This window comes from Crocuta crocuta, unplaced genomic scaffold (assembly GCF_008692635.1).
Source record: "Crocuta crocuta isolate KB4526 unplaced genomic scaffold, BGI_CrCroc_1.0 scaffold551, whole genome shotgun sequence".
In the NCBI taxonomy this organism is placed as follows: Eukaryota; Metazoa; Chordata; class Mammalia; order Carnivora; family Hyaenidae; genus Crocuta; species Crocuta crocuta.
The window spans coordinates 138,536-160,837 of record NW_027530969.1 but is presented as its reverse complement, the minus strand read 5'-3'; the positions used below and the strand labels follow the sequence as shown (position 1 = coordinate 160,837).

The 22,302-nt window shown below is 47.9% G+C and overlaps 2 protein-coding genes across 2 annotated transcripts in view; one reads left to right on the top strand and one right to left on the bottom strand.

Moving 5' to 3' along the window:
• The window catches only part of CLU (clusterin), a 16,772-nt gene extending 8,979 nt beyond the window's left edge, over nt 1-7,793 (top strand). The window contains exons 5-9 of the mRNA XM_077769682.1: nt 1,429-1,838; nt 2,841-2,945; nt 6,155-6,384; nt 7,111-7,286; nt 7,544-7,793. Of these exons, the coding sequence (XP_077625808.1) occupies nt 1,429-1,838; nt 2,841-2,945; nt 6,155-6,384; nt 7,111-7,286; nt 7,544-7,553 (931 nt within the window). The 3' untranslated portion in view covers nt 7,554-7,793. The remainder of the gene's footprint in view (nt 1-1,428; nt 1,839-2,840; nt 2,946-6,154; nt 6,385-7,110; nt 7,287-7,543) is intronic.
• A 6,392-nt stretch (nt 7,794-14,185) lies between these two features.
• The window catches only part of LOC144236098 (L-gulonolactone oxidase), a 33,922-nt gene continuing 25,805 nt past the window's right edge, over nt 14,186-22,302 (bottom strand). Inside the window, exons 9-12 of the mRNA XM_077769714.1 lie at nt 18,501-18,650; nt 17,473-17,637; nt 15,652-15,742; nt 14,186-14,880 (exon numbers count right to left, since the gene is read on the bottom strand). Coding sequence (XP_077625840.1) covers nt 14,752-14,880; nt 15,652-15,742; nt 17,473-17,637; nt 18,501-18,650 — 535 coding nt within the window. The 3' untranslated portion in view covers nt 14,186-14,751. The remainder of the gene's footprint in view (nt 14,881-15,651; nt 15,743-17,472; nt 17,638-18,500; nt 18,651-22,302) is intronic.

The following is a 22,302-nucleotide window of genomic DNA, read 5'->3' as shown; positions in this document are numbered from 1 at the left end:
TGGCAACCCCCCCCCCCTCCTTGGGTTCAGTTAATTTGCTAGAGCAGCTCACAGCTCAGAGACCCAGTTGACTTACTAGGTTGTTGGTTTCTTATAAAAGGATGTAACTCAGAAAAGCCAGAAGAAGAGATGCCTAGGGCAAGGTGTGGGGAGAGGGTGGGGAGCTAACATGCCCCCTGAGAGGGTGCCACTCTCCTGTGTCTTCACATGTTTACCAACCCAGAGGCACCTCAAGCTCATCGTTTTGGGATTTTCTGGAGTCTTCCTTCCATAGTCACAATTGATAAAATCATTGAAATCATTGGCCATTGTGAATGGATTCAACTTCCAGCCCCTCCCCGCTCCCCAGATATCAGGAGGTGGGATTAAGAATTCCACGTTCTGAGGTGCCTGGGTGGCTCAGTCGGTTAAGCGTCCGACTTAGGCTCAGGTCATGATCTCACAGTTCATGGATTCAAGCTCCGTGTAGGGCTCTGTGCTGACAGCTAGCTCAGAGCCTGGAGCCTGTCTTCAGATTCTGTGTCTCCCTCTTTCTCTGAACCTCCCCTGCTCATGCTGTCTCTATCTCTCTCTCAAAAATAAATAAAACATTAAAAAAAAAAAGAATTCCACGTTCTAATTGTTCTAATCTGGGTTGGTTCCTCTGGCAACCAGCCCCCATCCTTAGGTGCTTTCTAAAAGCCACCTCATTAACATAACAAAAGACCTATATTATGTTCCTGAGGGCTTTAGGAACCCCACGAAGACCGAATCTACATTTCTTACTATAAATCACAGCATCACAGTTTCATTCCACACGCCCTGATGCAACTGATCAGCTGCATTGGGCTGCAATGGGGCCTGGAGCGTCCATGATCAGTTGCCCACGTCGGCTATGAGGGCACAAATGTGAAGTCCTTAAAAGCACATGTGCCAGGTATTTGCCATCTGTTAGAAGATTCTTCTCTAGAAATTGTTAGCTGGATAACATAACAAAGAGCTTCGTAGTATAGCAAATCCTTGTGCCCACTTAGGCAGAAGGAATTAGGAATTTTAGCACATGAATATTGATCTCATCCTCCCCTATGGGCTTTGCCTGGTTGGAGCTCATGAATTGAAGGCTGTCAGTTGGCCCTTTGGCTGAGTAGGGGTGTGGATATCCTTCATGGTCAAAAAAAAGATGAGTCTCAGGTGACAGGTGTTTGTGCATTTCTTGGCCTCAGACGTCATTCTAAATTCTTCCCTGTTGGGTGGGTAGAATGGAAGTACATTGGCCCCACAGTTGGGGGACCAGAGAGCCAGTTCCAGCAGGACCTTTGGTCATGTGCTATGACCAAGGAGACCAAGGGGCGGAGAGGGGCTGGGACTGGCTCTTCGCACAAGCAGGAGGCCAGAAGGAGGCTGGGATCTTATCAACCTTCTCCGAACTTCCCTATTTTGCCTGTTACAGCTTGAGGAGTTCCTGAACCAGAGTTCTCCCTTCTACTTCTGGATTAATGGCGACCGTATCGACTCCCTGCTGGAGAATGACCGGCAGCAGACCCACGCCCTGGACATCATGCAGGACAGATTCAACCGTGCATCCCGCATTATGGATGAGCTTTTCCAGGACAGATTTTTCACCCGGGAGCCCCAGGATACTTACCACTACTCACCCTTCAGCTCATTCCATAGGAGGCCTTTCTTCTTCAATCCTAAGTCCCGCTTCGCCCGGAATGTAATGCCTTTCCCTGCATTCCAGCCCTTGAACTTCCACGACATGTTTCAGCCCTTCTTTGACATGATACACCAGGCTCAACAGGCCATAGACGTCAACCTCCATAGAATTCCCTACCACTTCCCGATGGAATTCACAGACGGTGAGAAAAATGTCTCATTCTTCCTAAGGGATGGGAACTAGAAGGTTATTGAAAAGCTCAGTAGATTCTAAGAACGTTGCCGGGGGCTTTGCGTGTGTCATCTCAGTTTCCCCCAGCAACTCCATAAAGGTAGTATTATTCCCATTTAAGGAGGAGAAAAGTATGACAAAAGGTAAAGGAGTGTGTCCAAGTATTCATAGCCGATAAAGTATGACCCGGTCAAATTTATCCCTGCTGGACTTGTAATCTTCTTCTTTCCAAGTTTACCATTCCCCTTGCAGCCACTGGTGGGCATGACATGAGTTCCTTTGTCTTGGGAACTCAGGTGACTTTATGTGGATGCCATGCACATATTGATCACAAATTATATAATGAGCCCATATTACAGTTTAGAAAACCATTCATGGCTATAGCCCTGGAGCCTGGTGGAGAATGGGCATGCAATGAATATTTTTTCAGTGAATGAAGTCTAATATGGACATGAAAAGTCGATACGTTTAGAAGTGATTTCCTTCATTGAACTAATAGACATGGTTGGCCAACACCATCTCCTAAATGCTGCAGTGTGTTGGCTTGATACAGTCTGGAAATACAGAACCTTGAACCTTGAACTGAACAGCATCTACTGTGTATCTGTAATGAGGAGAGCTCTGTGTTATAAAGAGGCTCAAACGAGGACCCCCTTCCTGCCTTCAAGGGGCTTGCAGACTGGCTAGGGGGAGAGAAATGAGCCAAATGGTTCTGATGCCAAAGAGAGGCGTATGGAGTTACAGCAGTGTGGTGGCAGGAGGGCCTCATCACCCAGAGATGGTGGGAGGTGAAGCCAGGGATCTCCCAATCAGTTGTGCAGGCAGATGACTAATTTCCAACCTGCTCTGCCCACAGAAGCATCTCAGAGGGGCAAACAGTAGCATAGAAGGATCAGAGAGGTGGGGTGGCCCATCACTGTATTGCTCTGTGCGGGCCCTTGGCATGACTCCCTCTTCTCTCTTGTGTCTCCAGAAGACAGCCAAGACCGTACTGTGTGCAAGGAGATCCGTCACAACTCCACAGGGTGCCTGAGGATGAAGGACCAGTGTGACAAGTGCCAGGAGATCTTGTCAGTGGGTGAGTCAGGGAGCCCTGAGTCCCTGGTCCCTCTCTGGGGCTCCCTTTGTGGGGTCAGACCCATGGGACTTGAAATTCCACTCTGTTGCCTTCTGGCTATGGCACTATGGCCTTGGCCCTGCTCCACCTGGGCCCTCATCTGTAGATACGGGTCAAGATGTAGGGCTGTCCCTGAAATCGGGAGATGGCATGTTTTGATTTCCCCAGTGATCTTCTTCCCGATGGCCCACCTTGGTAGACCTCCTCATTTTTCCCTGCAGATGAGGGAACTTTAGATAATAAGTATTCTGTTTAACAAACACTTACCATGTGTACCCTTGGCACTGTTGTGAACACTTTGCAAACATTTACTCATTTCCTCAGAATGACCCTGAGTTGGGTATAGTTATTGTCTCTTTCTTAACAGAGGTGAAATCTTGTAGTCAAGAAATGGCTGAGTAACTTCCTAAGATTATAGAACACCCTTATGTGGAGAACGAGTTGTTTGGGATATGTTCTTGACTGGTGTTTGGTGTTATGTCCCTGGAACACATGGGTTACTGGTAGTGGCTCCTTCGCTTCCCAGCAAAATACCCTTTGGTTGGTTGGTCCCCAAAGCAAAGGTCCTCACTGAACATGATAACAAGGAGACATGATAACATAAGCCGTCTGTTAACACGTATTTCATATTTAACGTGTCTTAGTACTGTACTCTTAAAGTAAGCTAGAAAAAAGTGATTAAGAAAATCATAAAGAAGATAGGGTGTCTGGGTGGCTCAGTCGGTTAAGCATCCGACTCTTGGTTTTGGCTCAGGTCATGATCTCACAGTCGTGAGATTGAGCCCTGCACTGGGAGCCCCACTTCACATTCTCTGTCTGCCTCTGTCTCTGTCCCCTCTCTCCCCCACTCCCGCTCACGCTCTTGCTCTCTCTCTCTCACTCAAAAAAGAAAGAAGGAAGGAAGGAAAGAAAGAGAGAAGGAAAGAAAAGACAAGACAAGACAAAGAGAGAAAGAAAACCATAAAGAAGAGAAAAATGACATTTACAGTACAACACCTGGTATAGAATCCTCACTGTGGACTCATTCGAGGGTCGACTGTATTTCCCCTTCAGCTGTTGCCCTCAGTTTTATTAGATCTGCTCATCGACAGTTTCCTGTTTCTTTGTGTTGGTTCCTGCCACACGACAGTCTGTGTTCAGAAAAGTTAATTGTTCCCCTGTACATAACAGATCAATCTGTGGCTTTGCTCTTAATACATTCGGGTTTGCCAGGGCAAGCCTTCAGAGTCTAGTTAAATATTGCTTGCCTCACTCCTATAATTTTGGAACCCACTGCAAAATAAATACAAGTGCTGTGAGAGGCTGATATGCCTCTCAAAGCGTAGATGAGTACTCAACCAAGCCTCCTGGGCTTTTCCCATAAAATATCATAGTTAGAGTTGCAGAAATTACACAGTACTTTGCCTCAAGAAAGTCCTGTTTAGGGCCAGAAAGAGATGCACAGATGCCTGGGCTCAAAGTGGCATCCCTACCATTGAACTTTTTTTTTTGTTTGTTTATGTATTTTGAAAGAGAGAGCATGCACGAACATGGGGTGGGGGGAGGGGCAGAGAGAGAGCACGCTGTCCATGCTGAGCCCGACTCAGAGCTCAAACCCACGACGTGAAATCCTGACCTGAGCCAAAATCAGGAGTTGGACGCTCAGCCAACTGAGCCACCCAGGCACCTCCCCGCCGCTTCCACAGCACTGGTATTAATGGTCACTGATCACAGCTTACCTAAACTACCTTCTTTTCTACATTGAGAGTTATCACCTCTTGTCAAAGGTGCTTGCAACCAAGTGAGCACACACTGCCCGAACACTCTAGACCAGAGTTTTTCAACTTTGGCACTCCTGACATTTTGGACCAAATCATTTTTTTGTCACGTGGGACTGTCCTGTGCCCTGTGGACTGGTTAGCCACCAGGCGCCAGTAGCCTCCCTTCCCCAGCAGTCCTGACAACGGAAACAATTTTCAGACCTTGCCAAGTATCCCCTGGGGGGCAGCAGACACCCTCCCCCACCCCCCAGTTGAGATCCACTGCTCCAGTCAGTCTTGGTTCTCAATGGCTTTCCTTATTTTTTAATTCTCCCCTGGTGAAAGAGTTAAGATTATTCAACCTGGCTTTTGTTTTTTGCCCCACCTAACATTTTTGAAATTTTAATACGAATGATTACATTTAATTTAATCACTAAGGGTAATCATTTATAGTCACTGCAGTGTGCAAAGATCTGTCCTCTCCCGACTTGGCTTGGGTTTGGTGTACCCTTCTTGGGATATTTTTTAGTAAAATTAGGGAAAGAAAATCAACAGTTTTTAAAGAGATAGTGGGTAGTTGCCAGCTCTGATCAGTCTGAAAACTGCAGTGGGCATTCAGGGACCAAAAGGAATGAGCTGTGTCTTCTCTGTCCCTCTGGTGAGCATGGTGACCAGCCGTGGTGGGCAGATGGGCAAGCCGGGATCCCCAGCCACACAGGCTGCCGTGCTTTGTGCCCCAAGGATCCTGGCCAGCCCTTCTGCCTCAGAGACTGTTGGCACTAGATTTCCAACCCTGCAGATATGCTCCAAAGACAGGCTTGGAGAATTTTCCAGAGCCACAGACTCAGAGTAGGAAGAGCCTGGCCCCATGAATCATTTCTTTTATGACTTTAGGCAATGGATTTACCTCTGCGGGCCTCAGTTTCATTACTGGTAATACTTAAAGGCAGCATAGATGTGATTATTGGAGATAGTGGATTTCTAAGGAACTTATGTAGTATCTGGTACCGAGTAGGTGCCCCACAAATGGTCGCTCTGAGTAACCCCTCCTTCGTTCTGGAAATGATGCATCTAGGGACTAGGGCAGCGAGGGCAGGTCTGGGTCAGTGCTCCTCAAAAGTGCGGTCAACACTGCTTGTCGCCAGTCTCCAAGAGGATAAGGGTTTTGTACCCAAAGGTAAGTCAATGACATCCCTAAGGACACTTTTTAGTTCAGGTGACATTGTTTTCCAGAGCAAGATTTGACGGCTGAAGGAAGCTGCGTGCTGACTTATATTCCAGGATGAGACTGATGACACGTGGTTTGTGGTTCGGCACTTACAGTAGCCCTGCTTTTGGTCCTGGCTCCAAGGACGGATTTCCATTCATGCTTGTTATCCCTTTTTAGCTTTCCCTTCACATTTCTGCCTTTTCTTCTTCATCTCTGGGCAGACTGTGCTGGCAGCAACCCCTTGCAGGTGCAGCTGCGACAGGAGCTCAACAGCTCCCTCCAGATAGCGGAGAAGTTCACCAAGCTGTACGACGAGCTACTGCAGTCCTACCAGGAGAAGATGTTCAACACGTCCTCGCTGCTGAAGCAGTTGAATGAGCAGTTTAGCTGGGTGTCCCAGCTGGCTAATCTCACTCAGAGCGAGGACCCGTTCTATCTCCAGGTCACTACGGTGAGTCGTGTCCTGGCCATGCCCTGAAGCTTGGGGGCATGATCTGGAGGCGATGTGAACCTTCCCAAGGAGTAGATGGGATGAAGATATTAAAGGGAGTCCTTATGCTTCAGATTGAGCTTATGTCATATGGCAGGAAACATAAGAGGTTTTTCATACATGGTTGCATGGAAGTCTCATCACCCAGTGAGGTGTAGAACATCATGCTCCCATTTTATGGTTGAGGAAAGGGAGACAGATTCAACAGCTTGCCCAAGGGTTAATAACTGATAGGTGACTCACCTGGGCAGTTGAACTTGTGTGCTTGGCTGGAAAGCCTATGATCTCCCCATGAGGCTGCCTTGCTGCCCTGTGCTGTGTCGAGTGCCTCGTGAATTGGGGCATTATTCTCTACCAGTGATAGAAAGCTTCTCTCTAGTGCTGGGAGCTCTTTTTTTGTTTTTCTTTCCCCAATTCCTTTTCTGCCACTGGCCCAGGCAGCAGCTGCCCAAAGAAAACATGGTGGCTTAGAAACATGCGGGGCTCCCCATGGGCTGGTCCTCTGCAGACGATGTTTGTACCTACAAACAAATGTCTCTGAAATAGGGCATTTCTGTTCACAGAGTTACACAGATGTCTAAGTTAGTTGAAAGCAAAAAGCAACTGTCCAGATTTTAGCCTGGCTTTTGCTGCAAAACAAGTCCACTTGGACCAGCATTTCAGTTCTCTTACTGTTTTTCCTTCTAGGTGAGCTCGCAGACTTCTGACTCCAATGTTCCCTCTGGCCTCACTAAGGTGGTCGTGAAGCTCTTTGATTCCGACCCCATCACTGTGATGGTCCCGGAAGAAGTCTCCAGGAACAATCCTAAATTTATGGAGACCGTGGCAGAGAAAGCCCTTCAGGAATACCGTCAAAAGAACTGGTGAGTATGCAGGCCTTACCTGTTGTCCCTCCGGGCCCCGCAGGTCCCCAGGGGCCAGAAACAGGACAGCATATCCAGCTTGGGAACAATGGCTCCGGGAGCCAGAGCCCAGGCACAAAGCCTGAAGATCACTGGACATTTTAATTTTCCTTGGAAGGATGATGACCTTTCTTTATTGATAAGAATTTGAGTATTGGTTGCTGCCTCTCAGTGAATATTGAGCCCTCACCTTCCATTTCCCTTCATTTTATTTTCAGGGAGAAATGAGATATGAACATTGCCTCTCCAGATATGGGGGCATCTGAGTTCAGCTGCCCCCCAAGATGAGCGATAGGCCTAGAGAGAACTCTGCATGTCACCACGTGACCAGGCCTTGCCTCAAGGCCCTCCTGTCCCTTCACCCAGCCTTTCCTCCCTCTGGACTCTGCATTGTAATGCCTGCATTTGCTGATCACGGGAAGAACTCCCACGTGCCACTAATTCAATAAAACCAGTAATCAGAATGTTCTCGGGTGTCCTCCTTGTATGCTGTTTTTTTCTGTCTCCCACACACCTTCATTTTAGTACCAAAAAAAAAAGTAGAAAAAAAAAGCAGTAGCAAAGATGGTATAAGGAGTATCATATAATTGAGAATAAACAGAGTGTGACAAAGGTAAACCATAGGATTCTTGCTCTTAGGGGAAAGAGATGTGTTCGAATGGCCAAGTGAAATAAATTTCGGAAAAATGAATTTTTTCCATTCCATTATAGAACCGTTGATGTATTCCTGATTGGGGTAGGCGAGATCTGAAGGAATACCTTGAAAATCAGAGTGATAAGGGCATACTAACAAGGCATACTGAGTATTTTAATACACAATTGCTATTTTCCTAATAGAAACTGTTGTCCCTAAAAGGAAAAACGAGGCGATTTCCTTTTCATTTGGTATGTGGGTATTGTGGGTATGCTGCCAATCCGTACAGCCCTTACATCTGTCCACTCCACCATGATTTCTCTTCCACTTGGGTTTTTCCTGATGAGGAGTTCAAACTTAAGTCGGGAAAAAAAAAAAAATATCTGGCTGGGCTGCAGTACCCCATGCTGCCAGCAGGTGGCCCTGCCTACCTGTGGTACTTCCCTCAACATGAAGTTACTAAGCATTTCCATTTAGGAGTATTTTCTAGCCATAGAATTCTTTTCATAAAATATACTTCCCGCGAAGAAAAAACCATCTTTCTGCATTCCAGATTTGTAGCTAAGTCTACATTATAAATTAAAAGCTTAGAATATTCTTACATCACCTGTTAGTTGTCTCTCCCTTCTTTAAGTTATAGGGACCTCTGCCACATAAGGAACAGACTCCGAGGCTTAGCTGAGCAAAGAAGTTGGTATTTTAGGGGTTCTTGAGTGGCTCAGTCGGTTAAGTGTCCGACTTCGGCTCAGGTCATGATCTCACCGCTCATGGGTTTGAGCCCCACTTCGGACTCTGTGCTGACAGCTCAGAGCCTGGAGCCTGCTTCAGACTGTCTCCCTCTCTCTTCCCCTCCCCCACTTGCACTCTATCTCTCTCTCAAAAATGAATAAATGTTAAAAAAAAAAAAAGCTGGTATTTTAGTATTCCTTGCAAGGAAATTCAGAGTAAAGTTAGTATGGTTCGCTTAATGATCTGTATTAATTAGGGTTATGAGTTCAAAAGGCATTTTGCTAAAATGATGTAAATTGTACACCACATTAATGTCACATACCAGATTTAAAAATTTATTTTTTGTTTTCTATTATGTCTCTAGATTCTGGCAGCCACAATATCCAGATGTTGCTTTTTATGCGATCTACTTTATTTTTAATTTTTAAAAAATGTTAATTTTGAGAGAGACAGAGACAGAACACAAGCAGGGGAGAGGCAGGGAGAGAGGGAGACACAGAATCCAAAGCAAGCTCCAGGCTCCAGCTGCCAGCAAAGAACCCGATGTGGGTCTGGAACCCAAAATCTGCGAGACCATGACCAGAGCTGAAGTCAGATGCTCAACCAACTGAGACACCCAGGCATCCATATACAGTCTAGTTTAAACTGTTCTAGGTTAGCACCTTAAAACACAGCCCGAAACTGACTGAAGCTTGCTGGGATCCAATCTGTCGATCTTCTTTCCCCCTTTGTATGGTGGCCTTGTTGAGGGTCCGTGAATATCTCTCCATCACTGACCGAGGTCCTGGCCTGAGGCACTAGAAAAAGCAAGGCAGGACATGAGATCACCAATGCGCAGAGATGAGAGCAGGGGGACCATGGCTAATGGGCCCTTGATTTTTGGCTTCTAGGATTATTGTTGCAAAGTGGGAAGAGCGCTAGATGTTCTGAGAAGAGAGGACCTAGTATTTGGCTGTAAACAGTGGCACCGCCAACCTGCAGTTAGGCCCATGGTTGACACTTGATGGCCTTCTTCCAGGAAATTGTAACAAAAAGGAACCTCTGTTCACTACACCTTGAAATGACACTGAAATTACACAGTGAGCAGCTTGTGCAACTGTACCAGCTGCTGTGGGCCAGCCAAAGTGCTCTACTACTTGGGCCAATTGCCCGATGTAATCCCATTAGGTCCCACAGATACTCTGTAGGCACATTACAAAGGCTTCTAGGAGTAACCTTCATTAAAAAAAATGTGGGACCTAGGGGCCTGGATGAAAGAACATCTGACCTCTGTTCCTTGTGCCCCACAGAGACTATTGAAAGGGATCAGGTTGCCCACCTTTTGCAGTGAAGTGGCAGGGAATAGGAGAGGGCTGGGAGCCAGGACGCTGCCCATGAATGCAGAGCAAAGCTCGCCACTAAGTGATGGGGTGGCAGGTGAATGGAAGGCCATTTAGCCCAGGCTTCATTTTCCTAAAGGGCATCCAATCAGACTTTTGATGTCATCTCCACTGGGGTTACACTTTGATCACAGAGTCACAGTGACAGGATCAAAGGAAAATGCTCACCCTATAACAGTACCTTCATCCCACCGAGAGGGAGCTGGAGGTTTGGACTGCTGGCAAGGGTCTAAGTCAGAGAGAGGGACTGCTGTCTGTCCAAGTGAAGTTCAAAGGCAGCCCAAGGAAACCATCATCCTGTCTACAAGGAGAAGAGGCCACCTTGCACTAACCCTCTAGGTGTCCAGACCAAGCAAGACCCCTCCCCACCTCAGATAACCTCAGACAGCTTAAGCAGGGAGAATGGAGGGTGGGAAGGGTTCAGAGCTGGACCACACCCCTTCTTACTCTCTGGGCTTTCAGGACCCAGGGGCTGTAGGTGTGTGAGAGGGTAGAGTGTGCCCCTCACCTCCTCTGACAGAGGAGGAGAAGAGCCTGGGTTTAGGTATTAGATTTAAAGTAAGTAAAACCGACTATTTTATTATCTGTGATGTTTCCAGGTAGTGAAACAGTCTGCTTGAGATGTTGTTTAGTGATGGGAACACCCCTTAGAATGAGTAATATTATTTCACATCCATGCCACCAAATGAGTTGAAACTCCACAATAAACAGATTCCAAGGAGATAAACATTCTTATCCACAACGAAGCATGAAGCTCAGACATGGAGCATCGTGGGAGAGGTCACTTAAGAGTGAGGTTGTAGAGATAATGGGGACCATTTACTCACAGCCATGCAGCTGGTAAGTTGGCAGAATTGGGATTGAACCCAGATCTGATTCTGCCACCTTTTAGCTGCTCAGGTCCCCCAGCTTCATGTCCTAATCACACCCAGCATTTCCTGGTATCTTCTAGCTGTAAGAGAGTAGCTTGGCAAACCCCGGAAATATGAAATCGTTCCAAAGACAATGTGAAAAGGACTCAGGTCTGCAGAGCTTATTAAAAGAATTAATGATTACCAGATCAATTCGTGTATTATCAGTAAATGCCATACCGCATGGAACAGATTTACAAGGTTAATAATGAATTCTCTGTTTGCCTCTGGGATATTCTTAACCCCTTGGTCATGATCTTCCAGGTTTAGGACATCGCTCAGAGATGAGTGGGCAACAGAATTTGCCCACTTCCTCCTGCCCATCCCCACCACTCTGAGGCCCATTCACTAATGGTCAACAGTTACCTTCAACCTGTCCCGGTCAATCCAAGGTTGAGAAGAGCTTACCCAGGATGGGGATGGAGAGGATCGCACCATCACCTCCCTGCTCTCATTTGTTGCCTCCAGCACGTGGGGGAGCAAAGATGCAGACCTTGAACTAGTACCAGACATTCTCCCACAATCTCCTTTTGATCTCTGTCCTTCTCTGGTGCCCAATTCAGTAACTGGTGACAGGTGGACCACTTACTTCAGCCTTACATTCACAAAGAGACTTTTGACCTCTTTGCGTATGATGTCATGTATATAAACTCACAGAGGTGCACTGACAACATCAAAGGAAGGTATTCATTCTCCAAATCCAAACCTGCATCCAATCACCAGCCCACCTGCATCGAGTGCACAAGGTGTTGACCTTTAAAATAATATCTTGCAATTATCTTGAACATAGCACATTGTTCTCTCCCTCTCTGTGTGTAAAGGCATTCATTTGTGGATGTCAAAAGTGGAAAAAAAAAAAAAGCACCAAAAGTTTGATCATTTTCTTTTAGAATTTTCCGGAAATGTCTAGGTGTCTCTGAAAGACCCTGCCACATGGGGAAGAAAACTAAGGTAAAACCAAGATAAGTCAGGCTCAGGTATGCTCAGACTCTGCTTTATTGTATTCTCGTTTTGTCCATGGGTTCCTCAAGGTCCCTTGGGATTAGGGTGCTTGTAACTATTTTTTCAGCTCCCATTCTCCCATTCTTGGATAGCTCCTGCCTTTGCCCTCATTTGACTAACTGGAGACCTTTCTTGTAAGATCTTCCTTGGAGGGGACCCAGGAACCTCTTCTAAATTTGAAACCTAGGGTTGCAGAGAGAACTCTTCCCTCTCAGCAACTCCCAAGCCTCCCTCAAGGTCTGCTCCCTTCTCTGTGGCATTCCTGGCTGCTGTTTAGTTTGGGACTAGCTGGCTAGACGGTTTAGGTCCAGGGCCGGCTGCTTGGTTTTCACCTGGGTACCTTGGCTGGGTCAGGACAGCTGCCACTAGGAGGCGCCATGAACACTGTTCCCAGGGCTGACTGTGGCTGCTGACCTTGAGGGAAGACTAAAGTTGTGTTGCAGCTCCACACCCCTGGTGGGCTTTGCTGCCCCCTCCCTCGAGTCAGCTCTATCTACCCACCCCCTTATCTATCCTCCTGGCCCTGCCTATGCAGGTGGTCAGGCTGACTCAGTTCCGGGTTATCCCCATGCAGAAACATTTACAAGTGAAGTGAGCCAGCATCTGTCTTAGGTCTTAAAATGTCTCACATCTTTGCATTTTGGCAGACTTTCCGGGCAGAGGTGCATCCTTCTGAGACCCTCAGAGCTCACCCGGACCCCTTGCATTCTCAGCTCTGCCCCTGTGGGATGTAGGGCCGGGCCGGGTGACTGCCCTGAGGCGAGAAGCTACCTACAGTTCACCTGCTCCACTTGTTGGGATATGCACCTTTTCTTTTGGCTGGTGACCTCTCACCCCAAATTTAGAGAGCCTTCATGGCCCAGCAGCCCCGATGCTGCACTAGAATTTAGTTTCTCATTCGCCCAGGGATGACGCTGTTCCTCATCCTTCCATTCGCCTCTTTAGATGGTGTGGGTGGTCACTGTCCACTGTTATAAGTACAATCTCAGAGCACAGGTCCCGAGCTCAGCAACCATGATTTTCCAGATCTCCTGAGATGAGAGTGTTTGCCAAGGGGGCGGGGCTGACTCATGCTACCTGAGGTTGACAGAGTAAGGGGGCACTGAGAGAGAAGAGAGGTCAGCCAGTGGGAATCCGGGACAGAAGTAGCTAGGAGGAATCAAGGAAGGAGAGAAAAAGTGGATCAATACACACCATTCATGATCAAAAGGGTTCTACAGTCAGAATTTTTTTGGTGGGCATATATCCTTCTGGGCATCTACCCGGAAGTGGAATTGCTGGACCATATGGTAATCCTGTGTTAAATTTTTTGAGGGCCCACCATATTGTTTTCAAGAGGATGCACCATGTTACATTCCAACCAGTGATGTGCAATAGATTCACTTTCTCCACATCCTTGACAACACTTGTTACTTTCTGTTGTTGGTGTTGCTGTTGTTTTTATTTTTTATTTTACTTTATTAAAATTTTTTTTAATGTTTATTCATTTTTGAGAGACACAGAGAGACACAGCGCAAACAGGGGAGGGGCAGAGAGAGAGGGAGACACAGAATCCGAAGCAGCCTGCAGGCTCTGAGGTTTCAGCACAGAGCCCTATGCGGGGCTGGAACTCATGAACCATGAGATCATGACCTGAGTTGAAGTTGGACGCTTAACCCACTGAGTCACCCAGGCAGTCCATTGTTTTTTTTGTTGTTGTTGTTGTTTGAAATAATAGCGATCCTAATGGGTGTGGAGATATCTCATTGTGGTTTTATTTGCACTTCCTTAATGATTAGTGATGGGGAGCATCTTTTCATGTGCTTATTGGCCATCTGGATATCTTTTTGGGGAAATGTCAACTCAAGTCTTCTGCCCATTTAAACATTTGCTGTTGTTGAGTTGTAAGAGTTCTTCACATATCATGGATATTACCTCTTATGAGATATGATTAGAATATAAATCTTTTGAGGCCAGAAACCTGTCTGAATCGTCTCTTAATCCCCTCAAGCACTTGATACCTAGTAGATGTTCCATGAACGCTCACAAAAGAATGGTCACAAAATGTGGTAGGTCAGAGGCACGTTGATACTACGTTTGCAAAAGGTATATGAAGAGCATTGTCCAGGTAGGCTCAAGACCCATTAGCTCTGGAGGGAAGCCAGGAATTTAGGGAGGCTCCTGTTCCCAAAAGATTACCTGGAAATGAAGAGGAGAGGGCAGAGAGTGAATCAGTTCTTGGTCTTTATTTAAAAGAAGGCAAGGAGAGGCCCAATCCCCAAACATTCCCTGGAAAAGACATGCTTGAAGGTCAGGCGATGGGAGATCAGGGGGACCGGAAGACATGGAGAGAGAGCAGTCCTAGGGCAGGTGGGCACTCAGCTGAGCATCTGAAAAACCCTTGAGGGTGAAAGGAGGCAGAACACAGTACCCAGGACTGCTGTGCCCAAACACACGTTAAGGGGGCCCCAGAATTTCAGCAGGTAGAAGCTGTGAATAACCAAAGCTCTGACCTCTTAAAGAAACATAACATTTCAAGGGTTTCTCTATATCCTGGGAAAACAGACTAAGGTTCAGGGGAGGGGGTTGCCGCATGGAGATGTAATTGGAGACTTGGGTGTTCTTTGCATGGGGTTGTTGTCTGTGGATAGGAGTGGCTGTGGGTGCCACAGCAGAGGGCCCACGGAAAGAGGTCTGCTCCTCATTGGGCCTGTGGGACACTGAGCCTTCAACATCCTGGAGGTGGGCCTGAGGGATGGGATGGGGTGGGCTTGATGTGTTCTGTTTCTGCTTCAGTAGAACACCTTCTCCAGATACGCATTCAGGAACATCCCGGTAGGGTCCAGCTTTTCTCGGATGGCACAGAACTTCGAAAAGGCTGGGTACATTTTCTCAAAGTCCTTCCGGGTACAGTTGTGGGCCTATGGAAGCAACCAGACAGGACTGACCTCATTCCCCGGGGCTGAAATTTCAGTGGGGCCACAAACAGGCAGACTTGTGGCTGTGCGCCTGCAAACGTGACCCTCCCATCCCTAGGCACACACAAGTGTGTGTGCACACACATGTACCCACTTACCCACACATGCATGCATGTATGCAAAATGCACGTCCCCATACCTATACATGCATGTGTGTGTCCACACATATGCTTGCACACATAGGCATGCATGCAAGTACACACATGATGTAAAGACCCGAGCGGGAGAGACGGAGTTCTTGGTAGGTAAAGGAAGGTGTCACAGTGTTAACATTAAACTCTGGATTCACTTTGCCACCCCACAGTGTGACAGTAGAGAGGGTTCTGCCCCCAATTCTATTGCTAATCAGTAAATGAGTCCCATCACCTCTGAAGACTCTCAGTTCCCTATCTCTTAAAGGGCCTCACTGACTCCTGCCTTACCCTGCTCACAGGGTTTCTATGAGAATCGAATAAAATGAGAGATTTCTCTGAAAACTGTGAAGGAGATTTCACAGAGTACTATCACTGAGATGTTGGAACATGAATGTTGGGGGAAGCTAGGCCAGGGTCAGCTTCCTGCCTGNCCTTAGCCCCCCCCCCCCCCGCCCCAATCCCAACTTCTGTGCCTTGGGCAGTCAGAGGAACAGGGAAGAGAGACACCCTCTGGTGGACCCCCCGCTCCCAGCAGCTGCCAGGCCATCAGCCCTGTGGGCTTCTCACTGGCAAATCCTACCTTGGCCCAGTGGGGCCTGCCCCCCACCTTCTTCATGATGGTCTCGTAGGCCAGCCAGTAGTCCAACCGTGGTACATCCTTGCCATAGGGCCTGGTGGGGAGCAGAAGGAGGTGAGGCCCTGTCCCTGCCCTGAGCACCCCACCACGGTTACATGGCAACTTCCCTGTGCCACGCCCAGCACCTGGCATGTGGCATCAAGATCAAGCCGTGGCTCTGCCCACAGGACATGGATAGCAGTGATCCAGCAACTTGATGACTTTTGCTCACTGCTTGTCCCCAGAAGGATATCAGAAAGTATTGCATCATCTCATATTTTCTACTTGGCATAAATATATTATACACACACACATCATTATGGTGTACCATATATATATACCATCTTTTTGACAAAGCCTAGGAATCTTGGAGTCACCTCATTCGATGTAAGGAAAGCATGGCCATATAGAACTTCATTGGTCAGTCCTCACTGCTAAGAAGTCTACGTCCCAAACTTTTTAAAATTCAGATACATGTGATGCATACTCATGGCGACTTTCTCACTTCTGGATTTGCATTCACAGGTAGGGAGAAGATAGACAGAAGGACAGACTGATAAGGTCTGAACCATGCCAAAAGTCTGTCCCTGCGTGATATAAGCTGCCTTCTGTTCAATGCGTCTTGCAGAAACTCTCTTTTCTGGTTTTTCAGAACTCCTTCCAGAATAGTGCATTCTTTAATGGTCCCGTGGGCATCTTATAAGTCTGAGGCTTTTATATGCAGGAGAAATATACCATAGTAAGCCTCAAGATGGGGGAGAGCTAAGTTTTTCTTTTGCAAAGTCAGAAGAGGCTATTATCAATGAGAGATGGGAAAGAAGAGACAGAAGGAAGACATCGTTTACACAGGAAATATTTAAAGAGATGGATGTTTTAAACTATGTGTGTCCTATAGCTTCTTGGCCTTTTGGCTAAGACCAAGTATAAACTATGCATGTCCCTAAGCCTTATCCTAGAGACTGCTACATATCCCTAGGAAAAAGGTAATGCAGTTGTGTGCATAAGGTGTCTGCACAGCGCCTGGTGGAGCTGGTCAGGATGGGCAATGACCCCTTGAGTCAAGAATGAACCTCTTTCCTGCCTAACTCATAGGAAACACTGTGTTTTTTTGGGGGGGGAGAGAGGGAGAGAGGCAAACCATGAGAGAATCTTGAACAAACTGAGAACAGTTTGAGAACAAACTGAGGACTGATGGGTGTGGGGGGAGGAGGGGGGAGATGGGCATGGAGGAAGACACTTGTGGGGATGAGCACTGGGTGTTATATGGAAACCAACTTGACAATAAACTATTTGTAAAACAAAATTTTTTTTTTAAGTTTATTTACTTATTTTGGGAGAGACAGAGAAAGTGTGTGTTGTGAGCAGGGAAGATACAGAGAGAGAGGGAGAGAGAATCCCAAGCATGTTCCATATTGTCATCGTGGAGCCCAACACAGGGCTAGACCTCACAAACCATGAGATCATGACCTGAGCCGAAATCAAGAGTCAGGTGCTTAGCTGACTGAGCCACCCAGGTGCCCCATTTTCTGCTTAACTTAAACCTAGCTTCAGAATCCTTCTCAACACAGCATTTCAGGCTGTCAGAACCACCCACTAGAGTAGGCACATGAGATAGCAGGCAAGGAAGAGAGACTATTTGCTGCTGCCAGGATCAAAGAATTCTCACTAGAGAGGGCAGCATCTGAACCGGCCTTGAAGGATGGGTAAGGAGGAGGGTCCTTTTACAGCTGAAGGGCTCCTCCCCCAGCCCGCCCACAGCCCCGCCCCTCCCAGCGAGCCGGGCACCTGTACATAATGATGTTCATGTAGCAGCTGTCCCTCTGGAAGCAGGGGCTCAGCAGGATGTCATCCCCCCTGGTGAAGCGCACCTCCACAGGGAAGTGGGCCACCATCTTGGGGTGGGTCTCCAGCACAGCCTTCAGCTCCAGCAGCGCCTCTTTGGTCTTCTCTCTGCATTCATCCCAGGGCAGCAGAACCCAGACCTCAGAGAAGGGCCTCCAGGAGCCACCACACAAGGTTCTGCATGTCTGCTCCCTCCCACCCCCACCAGGGATGGGGATGGGGGCTCCCAGCTCCTAAGGAGGCCCATCTTCAGTGGTTGCTCTCCAAGTCCCTCACGTGGACTGTGAGTGTGCCCACTGGAGAGCTACCTCCTGCTTCTGGGCCAGTCTTGGGCCACTGCCCAGTCAGGGGCTCCTCTTAGGTGCCTGGCTTCGGCTGTCCCCCAACCCCAGCCCCTTCCTTTTCAGACAGAGTCAAAGCAGCCTGATTCCAGTACTTACACTTGTTCTAATATTCTCACTGGGAGAGCGGAGCCCCAGACCTTGAACACAGTAACAGAGGCCTCTCCTGAGCACTGGGCACCGCTCCCCCCCCCATTCCTGGAGAGAGGCGGAGATGGGACCATTCAGAGAAGAAGCTGCAATGAGTTCTGGGGCTACAGATCTCGCCCAGGTCCTCACGCAGGCTCCCTCCCAAAGCAGAGTCCCAGCCCCTGGCATGCGAGGTGGGCTCTGCCCACCAAGGGACTGAATGCAGGGAACAGTCTTCCAGAGCAGCAAGGAGCTGGGCAGGGAGCCCCACACTCCAAGCTCAAGCCTGCTGTGAGCCACCTCCGAGCTGCTGTCCCTGCAGAGGTGGACCGGCTTGGTACATGGGCCCCAGAAGGGGACTCAGCCTCCGGTTTGCCCCCTTCTCATTATGGGTAGGACCAGCAGCCTGGTGGGCAGCATACATGCCAGGGCTGCACTAAGGACCCTTGAAGGGGGTCCCTTGGACACTGACCCCTCTGCAGCCTGGCCAGAATGGCCTACCTGGGAATGGCCCAGTCCTGGACGTGCTGCTTGAAGCGGCACTCATAGGTGAAGATCTCATGGCTGAGATTGCTGCTCTCCCTCTTCCTGGTGAACAGGAGCCAGAAGAAGAAGCGATTGATCCAGCCCACAAGGCCTGGCAGGAAGGAACTGGAGGGGGCAGGGCAGAGGGGTGATCAGTCGTCATAAAACCCAGCATTTATCATTTATCTTTAATGTTTAGTTATTTCTGAGAGAGACATAGAGAGAGAGCAGGGGAGGGGCAGAGAGAGGAGACACAGAATCCGAAGCAGGCTCCAGGCTCTGAGCTGTCAGCACAATCCAGCATTTAATGAGTGCCACCTGTGTGCTTACAAACCATGGGGGGAGTTCCGTCCAAACCTCTGCCACTCCCGCTTACCTATAGCTTAGAAACCTTCCTGCGGATAGAAACAGCATTCCAAACAATTCTCCCAACACTAACAGAAGCCACTTCCAGAGAGCCCCTGTGTGCATGCCGCTACCCTTCTAGGGAGGACTAGCTTGTTTTCAGTGTTTGTGGTTTTTTCCTTCTTCTTCTTCTTCTTCTTCTTCTTCTTCTTCTTCTTCTTCTTCTTCTTCTTCTTCTTTGTTGTTGTTGCTTGTTTTTAATGTTTGTTTTTGAGAGAAACAGAGAGAGCAAGAGCACACAAGAGCATGGGGGAGGGTCAGAGAGAGGGAGACACAGAATCGGAAGCAGGCTCCAGGCTCTGAGCTGTCAGCACAGAGCCTGACATGAAGCTCGAACCCATGAACTGTGAGATCATGACCTGAGCCACCAATGGAGCCACCCAGGTGCCTCAGAGATTTTTTCCTTCTTAATTGTGGTAAAAAGTTGCATAACCTTAAATTTGCCCTCTTAGCCATTTTTAAGTATAAGGGTTAGCAGTGTTAGGTAGATTCACATTGTTGCAAGAGTGCCCAGAACCTCACAAAGTGAAACTCTGTCCCCAATAAACAAGTCCCCACTCCCCTGCTCTCCCCACCAGCCCCCCAGCAAACCCCCTTCTACCATCTGTCTTTATGAATTTGACTGCTCTGGGGGCCTCACATAAGCAGAGTCCCACAGTTTTTGCCTTTTGTGACTGGCTTAGGTCACTTAGCATATTGTCCTTCAGGTTCATCCATGTTGTAGCCTGGATCAGAATTTCCTTTCTTTTTAAGGCCAACTAAAATGCTGTTATCTGTGTAGACCACATTTGGTTCATGCATTCATCCGTTGGACACTGGGGTTTGCCTCCACCTCTTGGCTATTAAGAATAATGCTGCTATGAACATGAGTGTGTACGTATCTCTTTAAGACCCTGCTTTCATGGGGTGCGTGGGTGGCTCAGTCAGTTGAGCATGTGACTCTCAATTTCTGCTCAGGTCACGATCCCAGGGTCAGGTCAAGCCTTATGTCAGGCTCTGCACTGAGTGTGGAGCCAACCTGAATACTCCAAACACCCAAATGTTGGCTAGTGGCTCTACTTTATGTATGGGCAAACCACAGCTCAGAGAGGCTGAGCAATTTACCCGGAGTCACACAGCAGGGAAGTGAAGATAAGGATCAGAGTTAAGGTCCACTGGATCCTTAGCTCATGCTCTTCCCATGGCCCCAAGCTACCGAGTTTCCTGGGACTCAGAAAGGGTACATGGGTACTTGCTGCAGGGGTGGGGTAGGAGACGGATGCAGTCTGTCTTAAGGCAGATGCTCTCTGGTGTCTCACAGGGCAGCTGGCTGTGATGGGGCTTCCACTGGCCCGCAGGGAATAGGGCTGTTCTAACCAAGGAGCTGAGTTTGCCCTTGGCTCTGGCCCACCCGCCAGGGACCTGTTTCCAACAGATAGCCTGCCTTACTGTCCCAGTCAGTTATGGCCACCTCATCACTCCTACAGTGGGCCACTACTGAACTCCTCTAAAGACAGGCACCAAGCATTTAATGTGGCATTTCTTACACAATATCTAGGGGCCTCCTCTAGGTGCCAGGCATTGTTTGGGGCGCTGTCCCAAACAGGACAGGCAGGGTCCCCTCCCTTGCAAGGACACAGTAAGTTTTACTGTGAAGCAGCCATTGAACCACCAAGTACAATCTGTTACTGCCATTCATTACCGCACCTTCAAGCACGCAGCTGAGTGTGCACCCCACAGGGGTGAGCCTGGGTGGATGCAGTTTCCAGAAGCAGCTAAGCCAGAGCCCAGTGGGCTGAACTCAGAGGCTGTGGAGCTCTCACAGAGCATCCACTCAGGCCAGGAGGTGGCAGCTGTGATTTAGAGCCCAATTTATTTGGGTGCTCACTGGACTCCGGCTCCACAGACACACACACATAAAGCTGCTGAGAGGCTGTGATAGAAGGCAGAGAGCGAGTCTGACAGGGCATTTTCCACCCTCACTCCCATCCACAATCTGCCAGGATGCAGTCCCCAGGCCAGCTTACTCAGAGCTCCTTGTCCCTTCCCTGCTCAGATGCAGTGAGTCCTGTCTCGAGTTTCACTCTCCTAAAGACCTTCCAGGCAGTTAGTCACCCTGATGTGGATCCCATCTGGTGCACCTGCAGCTCCCCTAACCTGAGGAGACTCGACGCCAGGTGCCAAAGGTCTCGGCCACGTCCAGGACCAACAAGAACTCCAGCTAGTTCCCCAGGTCCTGTTGTCAGTGCCACCTTTGATGGGCTCTTATGCCCTTTCAGCAGGGATGGATTTCTTACTAAGACACCTTCCCAAAGGTAAAACAATTAACGGCTAAATTTTACTGTATTAACATTAAATACATCTAACACCAACATTTTTTAAAGCCATAAAAGTGGAAGACAACACAAATAGGAGGGTATTGAAGCCCAAAAAGGGAGTGCTCAAAATATATAAATAAAACTCTACAGCACAGTAAGAAAAAAATACCCAACCAATTCTTAAAAAGGACAAAATGCATAAATAGGCACTTCATAGAAGAGAAATCCAAAGGATCAATATACTAAAAAACTGCACAACCTTTCTGGTAGGCATGGAAGTAGGCATTAAAAACCACGGTGAGATACTATCTAATACATGTCCTGTGAAAATGTAAAAGTCTGACAATTCCAATCTCGACCAGCCAGTGGAGCACAGAGACTCTTACATGCACTGCAAGGTAACTTGGTGCGGCCACTTGGGAAAACAGTTTGATCTGATACAGCCTGGAGATACTCATGCTCCGTGACCCAGGAGTTCCACTCATGAGGATATACTCAAGACAAAAAAACAAAAAAGCATCAGAAGCAGGGGTTGAGAATCCTCACAGCAATATTGTTTGTAATGGAAAAAAAAAAAAGAGAGAGAGAAAAAGAAAAATTCTGGAAATAACCAGAACATCCATTATCATGAGTATGGATCAACGCATTGCAATAAATGCACATGGTGAAAAATGACTAATTGTAGCTATCTGTATCAACATGGGTAATTATCACTATCGAAGCTGAATTGCCAAATTTATGATATCAGGGTTCATAAAACTAAAGTATAAATAAAAGCAAGGGGCTGATAAGCATAGTTTCAGGGCAGTGATTACTTTCTTGGTTACCCCTTGGAGGCTGTCATCTGGGACTTCACAAAGACTGTTCCAATTGGACTCATGTTGTTTCATTTCTTAAGCTGGTGTGGTGGTAGCCACATGGGTGCTTATTACATTATTTTTGTTTTGTTTTGTTTTGTTTTTAAGAGAGAGAAAGAGAGTGAGTGGGGAAAAGGGGCAGAGGAGAGGGAGAGGATCTTAAGCAGGCTCCACACTCAGCACAGAGCCCATTAAACTCAGTCCCATGACCCTAGGACC